Source organism: Pelophylax lessonae (assembly GCF_965119305.1).
Source record: "Pelophylax lessonae genome assembly, chromosome: 8".
Classification (NCBI taxonomy): Eukaryota; Metazoa; Chordata; class Amphibia; order Anura; family Ranidae; genus Pelophylax; species Pelophylax lessonae.
Window position 1 is genome coordinate 262,930,951 of NC_138775.1, and position 21,750 is coordinate 262,952,700.

At 45.7% G+C, this 21,750-nt stretch overlaps 1 protein-coding gene across 1 annotated transcript in view; it reads left to right on the plus strand.

Annotated features, from left to right (window-relative positions):
• The window catches only part of PIGK (phosphatidylinositol glycan anchor biosynthesis class K), a 284,181-nt gene that overhangs the window by 27,414 nt on the left and 235,017 nt on the right, over positions 1-21,750 (plus strand). The window contains exon 4 of the mRNA XM_082266226.1: positions 7,635-7,770. Coding sequence (XP_082122352.1) covers positions 7,635-7,770 — 136 coding nt within the window. The remainder of the gene's footprint in view (positions 1-7,634; positions 7,771-21,750) is intronic.

A 21,750-nucleotide genomic window follows, 5' to 3' on the forward strand; every position in this document is an offset into this window, starting at 1 on the left:
GAAGTGCTTTAGGTATCCTTGGAAACAACAGGAATTTACAACGCATGTTAGTGCAAATGAGTATATGTAACATATCTGCAAATCTTTAAAATGCATAGTGAGAACACATTTAAAAAATGTGCAGTTTTAGGCAAACATGGAATTCAGACCTTTTACCTGTATTTCACTTTCCTGGTCACCCAAAATCCACTTATAAAACATTCAACATCAACTTCATTGTTTGCCCTTATTAATCCTTTTGATTACGGGTTGTTGGCCAGTTTCCTGCAATATGTGTTGCAAACCAAACAATTATGACTTAATTGAAGTTTAATTGGAGTGGCAGGTCTCCCAGCAACTAGAATAGATGGCATTTTGTATTGCTGCTAAAATCTAGAAGGTTTTTGAGCTTTGGCTTGGTGTGATCTTGTACCCATAATTAAATATGGTTAAGCTCCTGTTCACATCGGGCTGATTTGACATGTTAAATCGCATGCCACATCGGAGCCTTTTGCTGGCAACGGCACCATCCGAATCTGTGCGACGCTGACTTTGAGGCGCTGCACCGATTCCCAAAAGTAGTTCCTGTACTACTTTTGGCAACTTTGGGGAGGTTTCAGTAGACATCTGTGCATGAACCCGCACAGATGTCTCTAAAATCGCCCCCGAAGTTGGACTGCAATGCCGGTTTGAAATTGAGCGAGTTCAGCTGAACTCAGGGATTTCAAACCTGCCTTCAGTGTGAGCTCTGATGCAAGGGGGACACCCCGAAACGCATAGGCGGTTCTTTGGAGGTCCACATCCCACCACGGCCTGCATTGGCAGAGGAAGCCCAGTGGAGAGTCTTGGTGGTCCTTGATTGCATATGTTTGCCCGTGTTCCAACTTGTTTTGTGTGTACAATGTGTATGCTATTTTATTTTAATAAATTGTTTTAAAGATAATGCCCTAGGCTGGTATGCCCTCTGTCTGTTCCTTTTTTAGAGTCTGTTTGGGTTACCATGACCTGTTGAGAGTGGCAGCACAGCTGGGACTACGTCCATTCAACCTGAATCGCATTCTCAGGATACCCGTTTCAGGATAACCCTCAAGCACAGGAGTCATTTGTCTTTTGTTCAGTGTGATCCTAGGCTTAAACACACGAGCCATGTGTATTCTTAGTTGAATCTTTGGGATTGGCAAACTTTGGGTTTTAACATGTACTTTTGTTGAACCTCAAACCTATGTCTTCTTTCTAAATTGTTAGGAAGTTTCCTGCCAGGGCCTATGCTTGGTACCTATATGACCAATGAAGGTTGGAGATTGTAATACAGTTTGAGTCCTTGCAATGTTTGACTCTGAGAAATTCATTTTTTTCCAGCAAAACTGATAATCTACTTTTATACGTTGATTGTATTTGTGAAACAGTTTTTCCCAACTAATATATAACTAGTCAAAACTTTCTTACATCACAGAGCTGGTCCAAGCTCTGAAAAGATCCCGATCATTTGCTTGGGATCCACCTAGATGCCTGGACCGTCAGCTGGCTTTGCCTCTCAACGAGCCACTAAGAGCCTGAGCCAGCCGCTCCCGCCCCCTCCACAGCCCAGCACTCCAGAGATGGTGAGAGGCAGAGCAGAGTCGGTGAATGACAGTCACCGGCATTCTGCAGGCTGAAGACCAAGAGCTGAGCAACCAGCGGTGTTTGATTGCTCAGTTTTTGGTCTTAGAGCTGGCAGGGTAAAAACGCAGCATCAGTCCATTGCTGCATCCACCTAAGTGAGTAAATTTTTATTTTTTATTAATCCCATACTTTACTTTTAAAGCAGAACCTCTCTCTCTCAATCAACATTGACTATTTTTAGTCCTAATACTTCTATCGTTCGTAAATAGATTAAAAAGTATATCATATTTACTTGTTTTAAACTTTTATTTTTTTATTTCCTTCCTGGTTTCAGGCTTAGGCAAATAAAGTTGTACATCCCAGAATTATTCAGGAGGGGAGGAGGGCTTTTCTCAGCTAAGCACATCCTCCTGCCTGCATGCCTGAGCGAAGGGCAGATGGATTCCAGGAAGTAAATGCTACATCAGAGGTGTCCAACCTGTGGCCCTCCAGATGTGGCAGGACCACATCTCCTATTATACTCTGTCAGCTAAGAGGCTGGCAAGGGAGTATGGGAGATGTAGTCCTGCAACATCTGGAGAGCCACAGGTTGGGCACCCCTGTGCTACATGAATCCTCTCCCCATCAAAAATGCCACTTTACAATTACAAATTTATTTCTGAGCAAAATAAAGCATGGAGACAAGGATGGATGGCTGTGTTTGCTCTGAATTTTAAAAATGAATTAAATAGTGTTTTTGGTTTGTGGTGCTCATATGCAGTGTAGTCCACTTTACGTTTGTTGCAATCTAACAAACCATTAGTTCTCCAGATTCTTCTACCTGCAAAGGACCTGATTCCTTTTCTCTTTGTTCATTGATGGACACAGCTCCTGATCTTCTTAACCATTGGGTTATACTGCCCCCTACAGGAGTAGGACACTAGACAGAAAAAAAAGTCTGGCTATGCCCGTGGGCAGTCCCAGACGGTAAACTCCCTCTCTTTGCTATAGGTACTTTTTTTTTCTGCCTATTCAGGAATAAGGACCTAGTTCCTTGCTGGGATCTCTGGTCCTGGCAATTTTTTTCTTTCTAGATTTTTTTTTTTTTTATCCTGTTTTTTTTTTCCTGTGAGATCTACATTCAACTGCCAGACTGGGCGATGGGCTGCATAATCTAGATCCAGGGGCCGCCCCAGTATGGCCAGCGAGCGCTTGCAGACTTCAGCTCTGCTGCGACATAGCCCCACCGGATAGGGGCTGGCCTGCGAGTTAAACGCTTCGCGAGGTCGCATACGACCGGGTCTTGACCCGGGTCGCAGTGTTTCTCCTGGCCGAACCCCCCCCCCCATTTCCATAGCAAGGGGTTCTGTCTGGAGCAAAGCCCGCCTGGTTCCTTGTATGGTGAGTAGCTGTCCCCCCTCTCCTCCTGGAGGGTTTTGGCGTGGATGTGGGCCCCTCAATGGGACAGTTGGACCCCCAGGTTCCTCTCCTTCCCGTCAGCACTCCCCTTCATCAGTCCCCCCCATCATACCCCCCCTCCACTTATGCTGTGGTCGGTTGTGGGGGAGTGGGGCTGTACCTGGTAGGGGCTCCTGCCAGGGCCCCCTGTCTTGCCTTGGCCTGCCCTTGAGGTCTAAGTATCCCTACTTTTGTTGTAGCCTTGTGCTGCAATGCACGGCAGCTATGTTTGCATAGTCCGGGGGCCATTTTGTGGTCGTCTGCCATAGAAAACAGCGGCGGCCATGTCTTTGGAGCCTTTTGGGCAGTGTTTTTGGTGGTCGGAGCCCCTCCTCATCCCCTGGTGCTGACTCCTGGATCCTTTCCTTTTTCTGATCGCTGCTCGTGCAGTGGAGATTCTCCTGGTGGCTGCGGTGGCTGGTTTTTGGAGGGTGGGGAATCTGGTGGGGTCCTCTCCCTCTCTGCTGACAATCGATGGGTGCTCTATGACTGGCAATTGGGTTGTGCTGCCAAAGCAGTGGGTATTGTTTCTTAGCAGTGTTTTACACCTTTTTGTGGGATCCCCCTGGTGACTCATGGAGTCTTTTGGAGCACATCTCCCCACCTGATCCCCTCTCTGAGACTGCGGGGCCCTCCGGGTCTCCTCCATCCATCAATGCACTGAGAGCAGTCCTGGAGTTCTTTGTGTCCCAGGTGGAGGTTGCTTTTGGGCGACGGGTTGGCATAAAGCCCCCCCGCCTTCCCCTGCCTCATCAAATCCTAAATCTGATTCGGCCACCGGGGACGTGAGTCACCCTGCTGGGTCTGCAACCACGTGCCCTGAATCCTCAGATAGTGAGGAGGACTCCTCCACTTCTGCAACCACACAGAAAAAGGCGCTGGTGGATGCACTGATTGTATCTGTGCTTGAGACTTAAAGATGGAGGATGCAGCTGCGGCTGCGATGGATGCACCGGTTCCCTTTGGCACTCACAAGCCGTCCAGAGTGGCAAAGGTGTTTCCTTTCCCCTCCTATTTTTACTGCATTGTCACTAAAGAGCAGTGACGACCAAAGCGTCCCCTTGGGGTCCCTAAGTGAGTTGCTAGGTGATACCCCTATGAGAAGTTCCTTCTTAAGAAGTGGACTGTTCCACCAGTGGTGGACCCTCCGGTTTCAAGGATTAAAAAAGGCAACCATAATTCCGGTTGAAGAGTCCCCGACCCGCAGGCTACTAAGGGCAAGGACCCTCGTTGTAGACGTGGGCCCTCCTTCTCAGCTCATAAGTTTTTTTTTTTTTGTCCCTCATGGTCTACTGACAAGTGATCAAACCCCTTCGGGGCCTCCTCTGGAGGATCCAAGCGAAATTGGTCTAACAAGTCAAGACCGGGCTTCTCCAGACTCCCAGACAAGTCCCCTTCAGCGGGAAGGTGCACCCGTACCAGGGGTGGGGGGACGTCTTTGCTGGTTCCTGGACCCGTGGACTTCCCTGGTACAAGACAAGTGGGACCACAAGTTTGTACGGTCCAGCTACAAGATTGAGTTTCGTTCTTACCCTCCATTAAGGTTCTTACTTCTTCCTTCCCGGTTTGCTTACAGGCTCTTTATGTGACGATGCAAAACCTTTTACTTCAAAGGGTGATTGTCCTGGTTCTGACTTCGGAACATTTTCAGGATTTTTTTTACTCAAACCTGTTTACAGTCCCCAAGAAGGAAGGCAAGGTGGGTCCAATTCTGGACCTCAAGGAGCTGAACTGCTTTGTACGGGTGCAGAAGTTCAGAATGGAGTCCATTCTCGCAGTGGTGACTTCCCTGCATCAGGGGGATTTTCTTGCCTCCATCGACATCAAGAACGCTTACCTTCACATTCCAATATGTCAGTCACCAGTGCTTCCTCTGCTTTGCCATGGGGGAGGAGCATTATCCGTTTGTGTCGCTACCCTTTGGTCTCGCCTCTTCTCCTCGGGTCTTCATGAAAGTGTTGCTAGCATTGTTACCCCAATGGGGGATCGCGGTGCTTGGCTACTTGGGACAACCTACTTCTGCGAGCGGAGTCTCCCACTGCTCTGGTGGAAAACCTGGAAATCGCCATACAAACTTTGAGGGAGTTTGACTGGATTCTGGATTCTGAATTTTTAGAAGTCTGCTCTGGTTCCGTCCACAAAGCTGGACTATCTGGGTCTGACTAGCCAGAGTGCTCCTTCCTCTAGACAAACTCCAGAAATTTCAGGCTGAATTTCCTGCTGTCCAGCAGATGGTCATCACTCCGGACTTGCATGTGGGTGCTGGGCCTGATGGTGTAAATTTTCGAGATGGTTCCGTATTTTTTGGTTCCGAATTTAATAATCAATTCAAGTGGGAGCAAAAATTCTGTTTATTTTTCCTGGCAAAAGCTCGGGTATTCACATTTAACACCGCCTCAACTTGTTTACTAAACTAAATGAAAATTCACTTTAAGTAATCTGCCTCTACTACTTTAGTAAATTAATCCCATTATCCTATGTTCTCATACTCTCCCTCTCTCTTCTCTTTTTTCTTCTCTCCCTCTCACTTTTTATCCCTCTCTCTTGCCCTCTTTTTCTCTTTCGCTCTACATTTCCCTTTTCTCTCTCTTTCGCCATCTCTCTCTCTTTGACTCTCTCCTCTCTTTCCTTCTCTCCCTCTCTCTCTCCTCTTACTTTCTCTCCATCTCTCTTTCTTGCCCTTTCTCTCTATCTCTGCCTCTCCTTTCCTCTCACTTTCTCTTCCTCCCTCTCTCTCTCTCTCTCTCTCTCTCTCTCTCTCTCTCTCTCTCTCTCTCTCTCTCTCTCTCTCCACACTCTCTCTCTCTCTCCACACTCTCTCTCTCTCTCCACACTCTCTCTCTCTCTCCACACTCTCTCTCTCTCTCCACACTCTCTCTCTCTCCACACTCTCTCTCTCTCTCTCTCTCTCTCTCTCTCTCCACACTTTCTCTCTCTCTCCACACTCTCTCTCTCTCTCCACACTCTCTCTCTCTCTCCACACTCTCTCTCTCTCTCCACACTCTCTCTCTCTCTCTCTCTCCACTCTCTCTCTCTCTCTCTCCACTCTCTCTCTCTCTCTCTCTCTCTCCTCTCTCTCTCTCCACACTCTCTCTCTCTTTTTTCTCTTTTCTCTCTCTCTTTTCTCTCTCTCTTTTCTCTCTCTCTTTTCTCTCTCTCTCTTTTCTCTCTCTTTTCTCTCTCTCTCTCTTCCTCTCTCTCCCCTAAATGAGGCTATGAAAATCATGGTGAAGGATAGGAAGGTCGGGCTGGGCAGGACCAGGCATGTCTAAGAAAGACTGACAACCTTTTCAGAAAGTGAAAGACAGCTTAGCAAATGAGAGAAAGGGAGATAGCGTTGTCGGCAAAGAACAGGAAGCTGTTTGTCAAGTTAAGATACAACTTTCTAAGCTACAAAAGCAGCTAGCCAGAAAATTACTAATATCAAAGATAGAGATATTTAACATACTATTCAAAGGAAAAAAAAATCATTTTTAAATGGAGTTTCTCTTTAAGATAAAAACAAACTGGGGGGGCCTTTTTTTTTTTTAACTGTTTTCTCCAGCTTTAGTTATTTGTTACTGTACAGTTATTTGTTTTACCTCAATAGACAGAGGAAATGGAACAGGGTAACTTGGTGGCAACCCTCTAGCTTGGAAGCCCCGTCCCTCATGCACACACACATACTATACAGGGGGCGGGAGCAACTAAGCCCTGCCTGAGTTGAACAATAGTAACACCCACAAATTGGGCTTCTATCAGGGAAGGAACAGAGAAGCTGAAAAGCAAGGAATACAGAAGGGATTTTCTTCATGTTTCAATAGAGAGGCCTATACAGACATTTTAGACATAAATGGACTTGTATTTCATTTTTAATGCTCATAAGAGTTAAGTTGTCCAATAAGCATACTGGAGGCTGAGGGGTGGCAAAAGAAGCTGCATAGTTGAACCAGGAAACAAGGGTGTTGCATCATTTGTTTGCTTGACAGTTTACTTTAATGAAAAACTATAATACATTTTAGTCTTTTTTTTTTTTCCCATACATTTTAACTTTATAAGTCGGCATGGTTTTTTTTTTTCTTCAATATTTTCAGCAAGCCATATTTTACAAATAGACACCTAATACAAAGTGCATCCAATGTACAAAAAACACATCCCCCCGGGTGATATATGTACATTGAGTGTATTTTAACAAACTATGTTACAGATTCCTACCTTTTTGTTATTCTGAAGAAATCCCTGTGTGATTGTGTCCATGTGGTAAGGCCATCTAATGGGAAAAAAATGAGAACTAAAAAAAGAGTTTTAAAGCCTGTATGAGCAGCTTCTTTGAGATGCAGTGTGCATGAACCCTAAAAGTAGTGGTGACATCATCAGCCTATGGAGAACAGAGTTGGGGGAGGGGCCCATCAGCTCCATACACTACAAGCTTCCTGCAGAAAAGTACAGGAGGGGGCGGATAGAAGACCAGTCTTCCTGTGTAATGAGAGAAAGCAACAGTGACAGGCCTTTATTACAGGAAACTCAACTCTTGTATTTAGGCAACTTTTTTGGTTTGCCCGGATTTCAGCTTTAGTAATAGTAATTGTGTTAAAATTGCTGTCCTTTTAACAAGTTTTCTGTTTCTTCCATAACAGTCATATCATCCTTATGCTTGCTGACGACATGGCTTGCAACCCGAGGAACCCCAAGCCAGCCACCGTGTTTAGCCACAAAAATATGGAGCTAAATGTTTATGGCGATAATGTGGAAGTTGACTACAGAGGGTATGAGGTATGGGGAATTTGAACATTGTATTGGGTCACTTTACTAATGAATAATTTGGTATTGTTTAAAAGTGCAGTTGTAAAGTCTACATTGGTAATGTGTGCCTCCTCATGGCTTGACAGTTACCAATGAGAAGGCTTTGAAACAATTATTTGTAACATGTTCAATTGGTCATTTGTTATTTTATTATCATTACAAAAGGCCAGTACAGTGGTTTAGGGGTTATCACTTGCAGCAATAGGGTTCTTGGTTCGAATCCCTTCTAGTACACTATTTGCAGAGCGTTTGTATGTTCTCTCTGTGTTCATGTTTTCTTCCACGGTCCAAAGACATATTGGTCTGTTAAAGTGTCATTAAACCCAGACTATGAAAAGCTCTCATTACACGCTGTATAACGAAGTGTGCATACTCATAAAGTCACTAAGGGCCGGTTCACACTGGTCCGACATTCGCTCTGCCTTCGCGAGCACATTGTATGACATGTCAAAATCAACAGTTCACTATGAGAGCCGTCTTAACTGGTCTGACTTGTGTCCGTCGGACTTTGAAAAAGGTTCCTGTACAAAAAATAAAGGAACACACCGCCCTAGTGTAACACCATTTATTTTAAGTTAATAGAAGCCATAAAAACAGGTACTCACAAACAGATAGGAAGTCATGCATGGAAATAAATATCCCCCGATGATGACCTGAAGAAGGAGGCTACGCCTCCGAAACGTTGTCCTTAGCAACCCCATGCAAGTCATGCTCTGGGTCCCGATCGGGGAGTCTCCCTCTGCTTAACCGCATTGTCAGTTTCTCTGACAGCATCCGGCTCTTGGAGAGTGTGCGGCGGCGGCTGGACCGTGTGCAGGCGCACCACATCAAGTCTCCTTGAGTAATCCGAGGCGGTTGGCTTAGCCGTACGATACTCACTGATCAGTGCATGACTTCCTATCTGTTTGTGAGTACCTGTTTTTATGGCTTCTATTAACTTCAAATAAATGGTGTTACACTAGGGCGGTGTGCGCTCTGTTCCTTTTATTTTTTGTACAGCTTCTTTGCCTCATATCCCATGGAGGGTTAGGAGAGCTGCCACGCTTCATTCATGTGTTTCACCACAGGCCATATTATAAGATTCCCCAGCTTGAGAATCAATCTCCAGGATCTGCGTAGGGACTGGTAATGTGTGAAAAAGGTTCCTGCACTACTTTTGTCCGACTTGGGCACAATTTTAGCCAATTGATTTAAATGTATGTCGCACCCAAGTCGGATCATTCTCTTAACTGATTCGACTTGCAGCATGTCACTTTTGCTCTGATTATCTTAAAGAAAACCCCATGGCAAAATTAAATAAAAATAAATAAAAAAGGTTCATGGGGCCCGCTGCCGATGTCTCCTGCCGCCGCAGCTCTGCAGTGATGTCACAATGGGCGGGGTCTCTGGGTGATTTCACTAGTTGGCCATGCCCCATAACTATACATACATACATACATACATACATACATACATATAGATAGATTTTTAGGGGAAATGCCCAAAAAAAAAAAAAAAAAAACAGCTGTGGGGTCCCCCCAAAATCCATCCTAGACCCTTATCCGAGCTTGCTGGCAGGTCAGGAAAGGGGGGGGGGACCCCTCTATGTGCATGAGTATGGGGTACATTGTACCCCTACCCATTCACCGAAAAAAAAAAAAAAAAAAAAAAAAAGTGTAGTGTTACAAAAAACAAGACACTCACTTTTTGTGATATGGTTGCACTTTTTTTTTTAAATTCTATTCATTCTTTCATTACAGATTCATTAAGTGCTGCACTTTTTATATGTGATTTATGGACAATTTTCTATGTCAGTTGTTGTGCTGGCAGTTTTTATGTTAGCGCAGTGTATTTTCATATGTATTAATAGAAAAAAAAAACAAAAACCTTGACTGTGGTGGAATGTCTACCCTGTGCTTGTTAATCTGGCATGCATAAAAACAAAACATTGAGAGGGGAAAGAGTAGTTAAACGTAGTGAAGTTGAAAAAGGAAATGTCGAAAGTTAAAATAAGAGGAAAGGCAAGAGTAGGAGAAGATCAGAAAGAGGTGACCCAGAGTTCACAGTGAATGATGGCGCCCGGCAGTCAGACAGATGAGACAGGAGATGGGTGTCTTGACATATTGTGCCCACAGTTTCCAAGTCAACCCAAAGATTTTTTGTTTATCGTTTAAAACACTAGCCACCTTCTCATGCAGCATGATCCAGGATATCTTATGTTTCATGCAGTGAACAGATACAGAGGAAGATTTCCAAGCTCCAGCAATAGTGATCTTAGCCGCTAACATAAAGTAGACTAGACTTTGTGTGTCGTGGGGCCTGGCTTGGATTATCGTTCAATAGAGCAATAGAGGGTAATTGTTCTTGTTTAAGCTTTGTTAGCTTTCATTTCAGGGCAAAGGCACTGTTCCAGAAACTCCTGATCCTGGGGCACTCCTACCAGATGTGGATCATTGTTCCATGCAGAGTGCATCCACGAAAGCAGTTTTCAGAGAAAGATAGGTACATCTTGGCTAGACGATGGGGAGCAAGATACCATCTTGTCAATACTTTAACGCTCGCCTCTATCAACGAAACATTCAGAATACCCTTGTAGCCTGTGTGAAGCCTGGAGCACAAGGAATCAGATTCTATTTCAATACCATGGTCCCTCTCCCCTGCCAACATATATGGTTGCTTCAATGGCAGGTCCAATATTAATGCATAAACCATGGAGATGCCACCCCTGGTGCCCAGATCTTTAGCACATCATTGTTCATATGGTGTTAATAACGAAGGGTCCATATGTGAGTGAAGGCCAGCTAGAAAATGTGCGATTTGCAAAAAAACTAAACATTTTGGTATGAGGCATTTTCAATGAAGTAAGGTGAAGAGTCCCTTGTCTGTATAAAAGTGTCCTATACAGTAAAGACCTCTATTTGTTCACCATTTGAAGGCCCTGATCTCCATGCTCGGAGGAAAAGCTGGATTGTGGAATAGGTGATCCAACGGTGATGAGGCCGAGACTAACGCTGGATTCGTTTGCATCCAGTCCCATAAATTAAAGGAGTGGGACAGAGTAGGTACCATAATGGGGGGCCTAGTCCTATGGGGGCGCCACAAAAGCAAGTCAGTGGTGTGGGAGGGGATCGCTTGCCATTCGATGTTGACCCAGTCTGGGTGTTCTCGTCGTGAGTAGACTACTGATAACTGTGTAAGTCGAGCCACTTTATAATATGCCCAGAGGCCCGGGACCCCCAATCCTCCCTTAATTCTTGGCCTATAAAGTGTGATGCAAGATAGCCTATGACCCTTGGAACCCCAGATACATTTTAGGACTCTAGATTGGAATTGTGTCAAGTCAGTTCTTTTAAGCGGGATGGGGAGGGAGTAAAATAGGTATAGTAATTTAGGTAGCAGAGTCGGGACACCGTTCCAGAGGTAAAAAATAATTTGAATGGTAATCATGGAGGAGTGTTGTACTCTGTGAAGGGTGGGCTGATAGGTACTTCAAGGTGGTCTTGTTGAAGCAGGACAGTCGCTCTCTTGGTTGAATGCCAAGGTGGAGACAGAGGACAAACCGGGACTTCATCCTGGTTAGAGTATTGGTGGGAGGGTGACTTAGTTGATGAGCCATCTCTGTATATCAGGTCAAAACGCAGCAGCAAATCTTCGCCTTCCTTAAACGAGGAGGAGGAGTATTGTCGATTAGCGAAGGTGAGCGACAAACGAAAAGGGAAAGACCATCTATATTTGAGAGATTTGCATGTTAAAACCAGTAATGGGTTTTAGTGATCTGCATTTCTGAGCTGTAAAAGGGGATATGTCTCCGAACACTTGCACTGCATGTCCCATGATGGAAAGGGATGACTGTTCCCTGGATTTTTGCATAACCAGTTCCTTGGTCTTATAGTAGTAAGATTTTACGATAATATCACGGGGTGGCGCGGCCGGTCACACAGGTTAAAGGGCTCAGTAGGCCCTGTCCAGGTCCAAAGGGGGGGTGAGGCAAATCTTGCAAAAGTTCTGTCAGGAACATATGTACTGTAGTCTCAACGTCCTTTACAGTCTCTGGTAGGCCGCGAATGCCAAAATTGTACCTGCGTGATCTGTTCTCCAAATCCTCTATCTTGATGAAGGCTTGTTCAAGCTGCTGCTGCAGAGTTTCAATGCAAGCAATGTTCTGATTCGTGCTGGATATAGTAGCATCCAATTTGTGTTCCACGGTCTCCATCCTGGTCCCCAGGCCCTGTAAGTCGCTCCTAATGGTGGCAGTGATCTGCTGCGCACTGCCTTGCTGAGGCCCTGCTCCAGGAAGTCTGAAAATTTAGCGAGTAAATCGTGGTGGTCTCCATCGTCAAGAGAAGGGGGGCTGTCAATAGGTCCAGAGGTATTGGAGCAAACCGGTGAGTGCAGCGGCTGAGAGGACAATAGGTCTTCTAATGTTCTGTTTATGCGGAACTCTATAGAGGCAGTTGATTGCTGCTGGGAGGGGGATGTACTCACTGCCATCCGCGATCCATGCTGTTGTGGCTATCTATGGAGTGGCTGCGGCCATTTTGGAGAAGGCCGCCATGGTTCTAGTGGTTGGGGCCTGGGAACGGTCGCGCTGTTCCTTCTCTCCTGCCATCTATGGAGTCTAGGATGTCTCTCCGTACAGGGCCTCCGATCCAGCCGGGTGTGATGTCTGAAGGTCCGCAGCGAGAGGTTCGGTGTGATCTGCCGGGTACGCAGCTACCAGATCACACGTCCATCTTGGGAGCTGTGTGCATGCGCCCTCCTGGGTCTATATAATTTTTTATCATAGGTGTATTTTAAATGATCAAGACAGAATATCAACCAAAAATCCAGAAAAAAACCACATAAAACAAATGCTATAAAATTAAGTTGCAGTTCAGTGAGTAAAATAATTATTTGATCCCCAAGCAAAACATGACTTGGTACTTGGTGGAGAAACCCTTGTTGGCAAGCACAGAGGCAAGAGGTTTCTTTTAGTTGGTGACCAGGTTTGAACACCTCTCAGGAGGGATTTTGGTCCACTTTTCTTTACAGATCTTCCCTAAATCCTTAAGGTTTCTTGGCTGTCTCTTGGCAACTCGAAAGTTTCAGCTCCCTCCATAAATTTTCTATAGGATTAAGGTCTGGAGACTTACTAGGCCACTCCATGACCTTAATGTGCTTCTTTTTGAGCCACTCCTTGCCTTGGCAGTATGTTTTGGGTCACTGTCATGCTGGAATATCCATCCACGACCCATCTTCGGTGTTCTGGCTGATTGAAGAAGGTTCTCATGAAAGTTTTTACAATACATGCCCCCATCCATTGGCCCCTCAATGCGGCAAAGTCCGCCTTTACCTTTAGCAGAGAATCAGCCCCAAAGCATAACGTTTCCACCTCCATGCTTAACTGTAGGGATGGTGTTCTTAGGGTCATAGTCAGCATTTTTATTCTTCAAAACACGGCGAGTCGAGGTAATGCCAGAGTGCTGTAGTCAGATGAGACCAAAATTCAGCTGTTTCTCCCAATCCTTCTCTGAATCATTTAGATGTTCATTGGCATGACTGTACATGTGCCTTCATGAGGAGGGGGACTCGCTGTGTTTGGAGGAACATTTGGATCATTTAAAATACACCTATCATAAAAAATTATACACCCTTCATTTCTTTGTAAGTGGACAAACTTACAAAATCTGCAGGTGATCAAATAATTATTTTTTTTTCCACTGTAATGGTCACCCCCCTACCTGTAAAATCATTTTAAATGTTTGCACAGCCTTTCTCTGCTTCCAATGATATTCTTTTTTGATGTTTTACCTAACAAGTGCAAGCCCCTTATTATTCCTTCATGTGTACTCTGCTGCCGGTCCTGCCTCAGTACCTGAACCATTATACTATCTGTGCAAAAATGTAAAACGACTTAATTCTGTTCTATATAATAAAAGTGTAACTCCACTTTTGACATGGTACTGGCTGCAGTATTGAACACACGGGTTTCGCTCACATCCTGCCATCTGCTGCCTTTCATCAAAAATGGAGTCAGGCTTGACATGATCATAGACCAAAGTTTTGACAGTTAGAGGATTCAGGCCCTGAGGTGGGAGAAGAAGTAGAACTAGAGGCTTGTCAGTTTAAAACATTGTTTAAATCTTTACATTACAATAGATGTTAGCCAGAACTGAAAGCCAGTCTCTAGCAGTGGCATTATACCAATCATCTTTCAATCCAGATTGTAGCCCTTTAAACATATCTGTCAGTCCCAGGGGAACTATGAAACCCTGCTAATGGAGTATATTGGTGAATGAGCTCCTCTATCGAGTTGTTCTCCATAGCAAGTATAGAAAGCATATGTAGCAAGCAAATGAACAGGGTCTGCGAGGTATAAAGAGCAGCACTCCGTAGCGATTATTTATGCAAATCAATGCAGGAGGCAAGCTTTGTAAAAGTTCTTGAAGTGGGAGTCTATCAGTAATGAAATAAAGACTGCAGTGTTGTAAATGAAGTGTCAAGGCACCTTCATATTGTGGCTTGGTATAGCCATGTAGGTTACTTTTGACAGTATTGAATCAGACTACACTGTCATTTCTGCCTAACACTTCCTTTACAACACTGCAGTCCTTATTTCATTATGGACTCCCACTTCAAGAATTTTTACAAAGCTTGCCTCCTGCATTGATTTGCATAACTAATTATTGCTAAGTGCTGCTCTTTATACTTCGTAGATCTTGTTAGTTTGCTTGTCACATATGCTGCATATGCTTTCTCCAGCTTTCTACACTTGCTATCGAGAACACCTTAAGAGCTCATTCACCAATCTACTACATTATCAGGGTTTCATAGTTCCCCTGTTTAATTGACCTTAAAGGGATACAATCAGGATTGTTTTTTAATAGATGATTGGTATAGTGTCAATTCATCTATTGTAAGGTTTATATTTTGTACGTGGAATTTTCCAATAGAAATTTTCATTGTCTTGAATAAACTTTTGTATTTAATTATACTGTTTGGGGGATCATCATTACCTGCTTCATACAGTCTGCCCTTTACAGCTGTTATTTTTTTTGAAAATTGCAGCATTTGAGTAGTTGCACCCATACCATATGACTGCTGAGCCAGTGAGCTATTAAGCTTATCCCTCTTTTTGCCTTTAAGGCATTTTATTAACTCTATATGAGTCATTCAAGAGGTTATTCTGATGCCGGTTAATATGTTGTTTTTATTTAAGTTCCAAGGGGAGTTTTATATTGAAATAAAAGTGCTGCAACCGCAATCCAAGTTACATAGTTGCATAGTTTGTGAGGTTGAAAAAAGACATCAGTCCATCCAGTTCAACCTATGATGTGTGTGTGTGTGTTTGCTGTTAACCGTACATTGTATACCCCTGTATGTTGTGGTTTTTAAGGTGCCCATCTAATAGTTTTTTGAAACTATCGATGCTCCCTGCTGATACGACTGCTTGTGGAAGAGAATTCCACATCCTTACTGCTCTGACAGTGAAGCACTCCCTATGTACTTTAAGGTTAAACCGTTTTTCCTCTAGTTTTCGTGAGTGGCCACGTGTCTCATTGTATTCCCTTTCTCTGAATAGTTTGTTCCTTATGCTAGGGTTGCCAGTACAGTATTTGTACATTGATATCATATCCCCCCCTCAATCGTCTCTTCTCCAGATAGAATAAGTTCAGTGCTTGTAGTCTTTCCTCATAGCTGATGTTCTCCATTCCCCTAATTATTTTTGTTGCTCTTCTCTGGACTCTCTCCAGTTCCAGCACATCCTTCCTGAGGACCGGTGCCCAGAACTGGACGGAATACTCCAGATGTGGCCGGACCAGAGTCTTGTAGAGTGAGAGAATAATATCTTTATTTCTGGAGTGAATCCCCTTTTTTATACATCCCAGTATTCTATTGGCTTTGTTTGCAGCGGCTTGGCATTGCATGCCACTGCCAAGCCTGTTGTCTACCAGTACCCCAAGGTCCTTTTCCATCCTAGACTCACCCAGAGGTTCCCCCCCTAGTGAGTAGCTTGCTTTCATGTTTCTGACGCCCAAGTGCATTACTTTACATTTTTCAACATTAAACCTCATCTGCCATGTAGTTGCCCACCCCATTATTTTGTTCAGATCCGCTTGTAAGGATTCCACATCCTGCATAGAAGATATTGGCATGCTTAGTTTAGTATTATCCGCAAATACTGAGATTGTACTCGATATCCCCTCCTCTAGATCATTTATGAATAAATGAAACTGGATCGGCCCCAGGACCAAACCTTGGGGGACCCCACTTTCCACACCCACCCAATCCGAGTACTCCCCATTAATCACCACCCTCTGGACTCTCCCCTGGAGCCAATTCTCTATCCAAGTACTCACCCTATGGTCCATACCTACCTTTCTCTGTCGCTCATTGACAGACGTAGTCCTCCTTGATTAATATCAACTCGGGTTATACTGCCCTCTACACGAATAGGACTAGACAGGAAAGAAAACGTTCTGGCCACACCCTAGGGGCAGTCCCAGAGGGTATATCCTTTCACTTCCTGCTACAGAAAATCAGTTTTTTTCTGTCTAGTTAGGAGTAAGGACCTAGATTCCTTGCTAGGATCTTCGGTCCTGGCAGGATTTTTTTTTAGAAATACTTTTTTAGACAGCTTTTTTTCTCCAGTGTTCCTGTGAGATCTTCAAGCAAGTACGCTGAAACTGGGCGACGGGCTGGATGTTGAGATCCAGTGGTCACCCCAGTTCAGCCTACGAGCGCGTGCAGGCCATAGCTCCGCGCTGGGTCGGCCGCGACATAGTCCCACTGGACAGGGACTGACCCTGCGAGTTAAACGTCTCGCCTGGACGCCAATGACCAACAGAGTCACGGCGTCCGTATTGGTCGACAGCCCCCCCACCCCGGTGGAGAGGGGTTCTGTCATTAGTTGGCGCCCGCCTGGTTCCGGTATGGTGAGTAGAATGTTCCCCCTCTCCCCCTGTCGGGTTTGTTGGTGGACGCGGGCCCCTCTCTGGGATGGTCGGACACTCGGTTTTCTGGGTCTCCCCTCTATCCTATAACAGGTCACAGATCCCCCAATTTGAGTGTGATTTTTGTGAATAGAAACCAGGAGGCTTGGTTTGGGAGCTGACGATCTAAAGTCACTATATGACTGTAAGGGTGACTGAAGTCAGTGGCAGACTACTAAAAGGCATTACTAGTGAGGTATAGAGGTATCCTACCTTGTCTAGTGTGTACACAGGCCGATGCCTATGCCTGAGTTACTGCAGCCACAGATCGCCATCCCTCCAGAAAGCCGGTCACTTCCACAGGCCACACAGCCTCCCGCAGGCCGAGGACACCTCCCACAGGCCGAGGCACTTCCGCATGCCGCACAGGCCGAATGCACACATCCCGCAGGCCGCTGCTAGCTTGCAAGCCGCCGCTATCCTACACAGGCCGCCGCCATTTTCCTGCAGATCGCATGAGGCTGCCATATTGGCGTAGCCTCGTGTCTCCAGCATGGGGGCGGCCATGTTTGAGGTGACCAAACACCTCGTGGAGTAATTGGGAGGCGCCGGAAGGCGTGTAAAGGGGCGGAGCTGCCTCCTTGGCCCAGGGAAAGCAAGCCAAAGACTTCCTGTCTGTAACAGACAGTGCTGGAAGCAGGTTGATAAGAAACTTCTGTGCATCAGGTGAGCCTTGGGGTCTCTCTCTCTTTCTGAGGAGTCCAAGCAGGTAGACTGAGGGGCGCTACTGCGCTGGGGGACTAAGTAAAAAAAAAAAAAAAATGTTTTTTTCTTGCAATTTTTTTGTGTTTTGCTGGCAAGTGTCTTGTTACATGAACCCTGCCACACATGTATCCCCACCTGATCCCCTCAGGGTGGCCGCAGGACCCTCCAGTACCCCACTTGTGATGATGCATTATCAGCGTTTTGGAGTCTTTGGTATCCTGGGTGGAGGTAGCCTGTCAGGGACGGGGGTCAAGAAGAGCGACCCCCGCCTACCCCTATGTCATCTGATACCTCAGATATGGATTCTGAGCTGCATTTCTGGGGTTGTTGTCTCAGGTACGGTCTCCTCAGACAGTAAGGAGGACGCTTCTGCCTCCGCCATAGCACAAGAAGCGTTGGTGGAAGCACTAGTTGTGTCTGTCCGGGAAACCTTAAATCTTGAGGTTACACCGGCAGAGGTAGCGGAGACTCATATTCCTTTTTTGGTACTAGCAAGCCTACCAAAATGGCGAAGGGTTTCCCTTGCCCAAATGGGGTCGTCTGTAAACGAGCCCCTGCTATTTCCAAACGTATTGCTAGGCGCTATCATTTTGAGGAATCCCTCATTTCAAAGATGGACGGTATGACCAATAGTGGACTTACCGATTTCCAGACTAAATAAAACCACTGTTATCCCGTTGGATTGACAGAATGGGCCCCACCCATCTCTGGGGTGGGGGGACGTCTTCACCGGTTTCCGGATCCAGGGCTTTCCAGAATCCCGGATAAAGGGGTTCGCAAGGTCATATGGTCGGGATACAAGATCGAGTTTCGATCACTTCCACCGGTGCGATTCTTCCCTTCCGATATTCAACATCCCCGGGTCGCTTAAAAAGCTTTGCGGGGGACAGCTTGATACAACAAGCAGTGGTAGTTCCCATTTACTTGGAGGAGTTCTAGTCAAACTTTTTCACAATGCCCAGGAAAAAGGGCTAGGTGCGTCCAATTTAGGTCTTGGAAGAGATGGAGTCCATCCATACATTGGTGGCCTTCCTGCATCAGGGGGATTTCCTGGCATCCATAGACATTTAGGATGCCTATCTTCATATCCCCATCTTCGCAGGACATCAGCGTTTTCGTTGCTTTTCCCAAAGATCATCCCTGGTTCCCACCAGGAGACTGAACTATCTGGGCCTAATTTTGGATACATCCCTGGCAAGAGTGTTTCTCCATGCGGAGAAACTCCAGAAGATTCAGTCAATGATTTGGATGTTGCTGTCCGTCAACTGGCTGGGATTGATGGTCGCCTCCTTAGAGGCAGTACCGTTTGCCCAGTCTCATACCCGAATTCTCCAAGGAGGAGATTCTTCCCATATGGAATCGGAATCCCGATTCCCTGGACAATCGGATCCGATTGAGTGAGCGGACCAGGGAGGCTCTGGTCTGGTGGCTTCAGTCTCCGATGCTCAGCCAGGGGAAGTCATTTCTTCTGATAAATTCCAGGTTACCGATAAATGTGTTGGAACTGAGAGCGATCAGATTTACTGGACCAAGCAGCTCCAGGGCAGCCTGGTTCGGATCCAATCGGACTATGCCACGGTCATGACTTATGTCGATCACCAAGGGGCACCAAGAGTGCCCTGGCGGCCATAGAAGTGGCCAACATTCTTATTGGGGGAACAGTTGTTCCAGTTCTCTCCGCGATATTTATCACGGAGGTGGACAGGCAGATTATTTCAGCCGTCAGATTCTGGATCAAGAGGAATAGTCTCTTCATCCAGAGGTATTTCACCAGCTGTCCCTTCATTGGGGCACCCCGGATATGGATCTGTTGGTAGGTTGGCTCAACAGGGCTCGCACCCGCGATCCTCTAGCGGACGCAGCAGAAGCGCTGAACGGCCTGTAAAGGCAGTATCAGCTACTGTATGTCTTCCCCCCCTCTCAAATTGCTGCTGAGATTTCTCCGCAGGATAGAGGTGGAGGGAACTCCAGTTATCCTGGAAATTCCGGGCTGGCCTCGTCAAGCCGGGTACGCCGACTTGGACAGGCTAGTCGCGGACGCTCCTTGGAGACTTCCTCTCAGGGAGTATCTGCGGTCTCAAGGACCGATCTTCCATCGTGCTTTACAGTCGCTGGTTTTAATGGCCTGGCTATTGAGACCCAGATACTGAAGGACAAAGGGTTGTCAGCTTTTATTCCTACTCTAATTAAAGCAAGGAAAGCGACTTCCAGCAAAGTCTATTATCGCACATGGAAGACTTGTATCGCGTGGTGTGAATCTTTGGAATTTCCCCCACGTACCTATTCGGTGACCCGAATCTTGGCTTTTCTGCAAAAGGGGGTTGAGCAGAAACTATCCTTGAGCATTATGAAGGGTCAGGTTTCAGCATTAGCAATCTTCTTTCAGAAGCCTTGGGCTACTCATTCCTTGGTGTCCAGGGGGTGCGGCACTTGGCTCCGCCAGTGCGCGCGCCCTTACCGCCCTGGGATCTTAATTTGGTGTTTGTCGGTTCTTCAGAAACCTCCCTTTTAAAATATCAGGGAGATTCCCTTGCTTACATTATCCCAGAAGGTGGCCTTCTTGGTGGCTATCACTTCTGCACGCAGGGTGTCAGAACTGGCTGCATTATCATGCCATTCCCCATATCTAGTGGTTCATAGGGATAAGGTAGTTCTTCATCCGAAGCCATCCTTTCTTCCTAAGGTGGTTTCAGATTTTCATCTGAATGAAGATATTGTGCTACCTTCCTTGTGTCCTAAGCCCAATCATCCTCAGGAATATGCGTTGCATTCCTTGGATGTGGTTCGGGCAATCAGGGTATACCTGAAGACTACGGAATCGTTCCGTAAGACAGATTCACTTTTTGTGATCACGGATGGCCCCAGAATGGGGTTGCCTGCATCTGCCGCGACTATCTCCAAATGGATTAGACAGACGGTGGTACAGGCTTATTCTATTAAGTGTCGGAATCCTCCGTTCCCTGTTAAGGCGCACTCTATTCGGGCGCTTAGTGTTTCCTGGGCCTTCCACCATCAGGCGTCAGGGGTCCAGGTTTTCAAGGCGATTACTTGATCGTCGGTTCATACCTTTACAAAATTTTATAAAGCTAATGTGATGGCATCGTCGGATGCCTCATTTGGCCGCAAGGTTTTGCAGACCGCAATTTGAGGAGACCGTTAGTCTACCTCGAGGGTTTGTTGGGTTTTTTTCACTTAGGTCTCCTCTTTTTGCTCAATGAGTCCTTGATGCTTCTGGTTGGCTCCGGTTGGGCCTTCTGGATTTTGATTTTCTGTTATCCCACCCCTCATTTGTGGCACTGCTTTGGGACGTCCCGAGTTGATATTAATCAAGGAGGACTACGTCTGTCACTGAGCGACAGAGAAAAATGGATTTTTGTAAAATCTTACTGTAAAATCCTTTTCTCTTAAGCTCATTGACAGACGTAGTACCCGCCCCTCTGTTTTTGAGTTGGGTTGGGTTAAATTCTCTAAACACTGCTTTGTGACATAACTGATTTGCTGTAGCAGGAAGTGAGAGGATATACCCTCTGGGACTGCCCCTAGGGTGTGGCCAGAACGTTTTCTTTCCTGTCTAGTCCTACTCCTGTAGAGGGCAGTATAACCCGAGTTGATATTAATCAAGGAGGACTACGTCTGTCAATGAGCTTAAGAGAAAAGGATTTTACGGTAAGATTTTACAAAAATCCATTTTCCTTAGTTTGTACAGTAAGCGTTTGTGGGGAACGGTGTCAAAGGCCTTTGCAAAGTCCAGGTACACCACATCCACAGGCTTACCTTTATCTAGGTGGCAGCTCACTTCATCATAGAAGGTTAATAGATTGGTTTGGCAAGAACGATTTTTCATGAATCCTGATTACTAATAATAATACAGTTTTTCATTACTAAAGTCTTGTGGTCCCTTAACATCCCCTCTAAAATCTTGCAGACCACTGATGTTAGGCTGACCGGCCTATATTTACCTGGGATATATCTCGGCACTTTTTTAAATATTGGTACCACGTTTGCTTTTTTACAATCAGCTGGCACCATACCTGTCAGTAGACTATCCTTAAAGATCAAGAATAATGGTCTGGCAATCACCTGGCTGAGCTCTTTAAGAACCCTCGGGTGAAAGCCATCCGGTCCCGGTGATTTAGTTATGTTAAATTTCTCTAGTTTAGTTCTAAGTCTATCTTCTGTTAGCCATGGCGGTACTTCCTGAGGTGTATTATTTAGTTTAGCATTACAAGCTGAGTTAGTGTAGCCAAGTGGCTGGCTCACAGTTGTAACATGTCCAATTGACCCTAATAGAGTG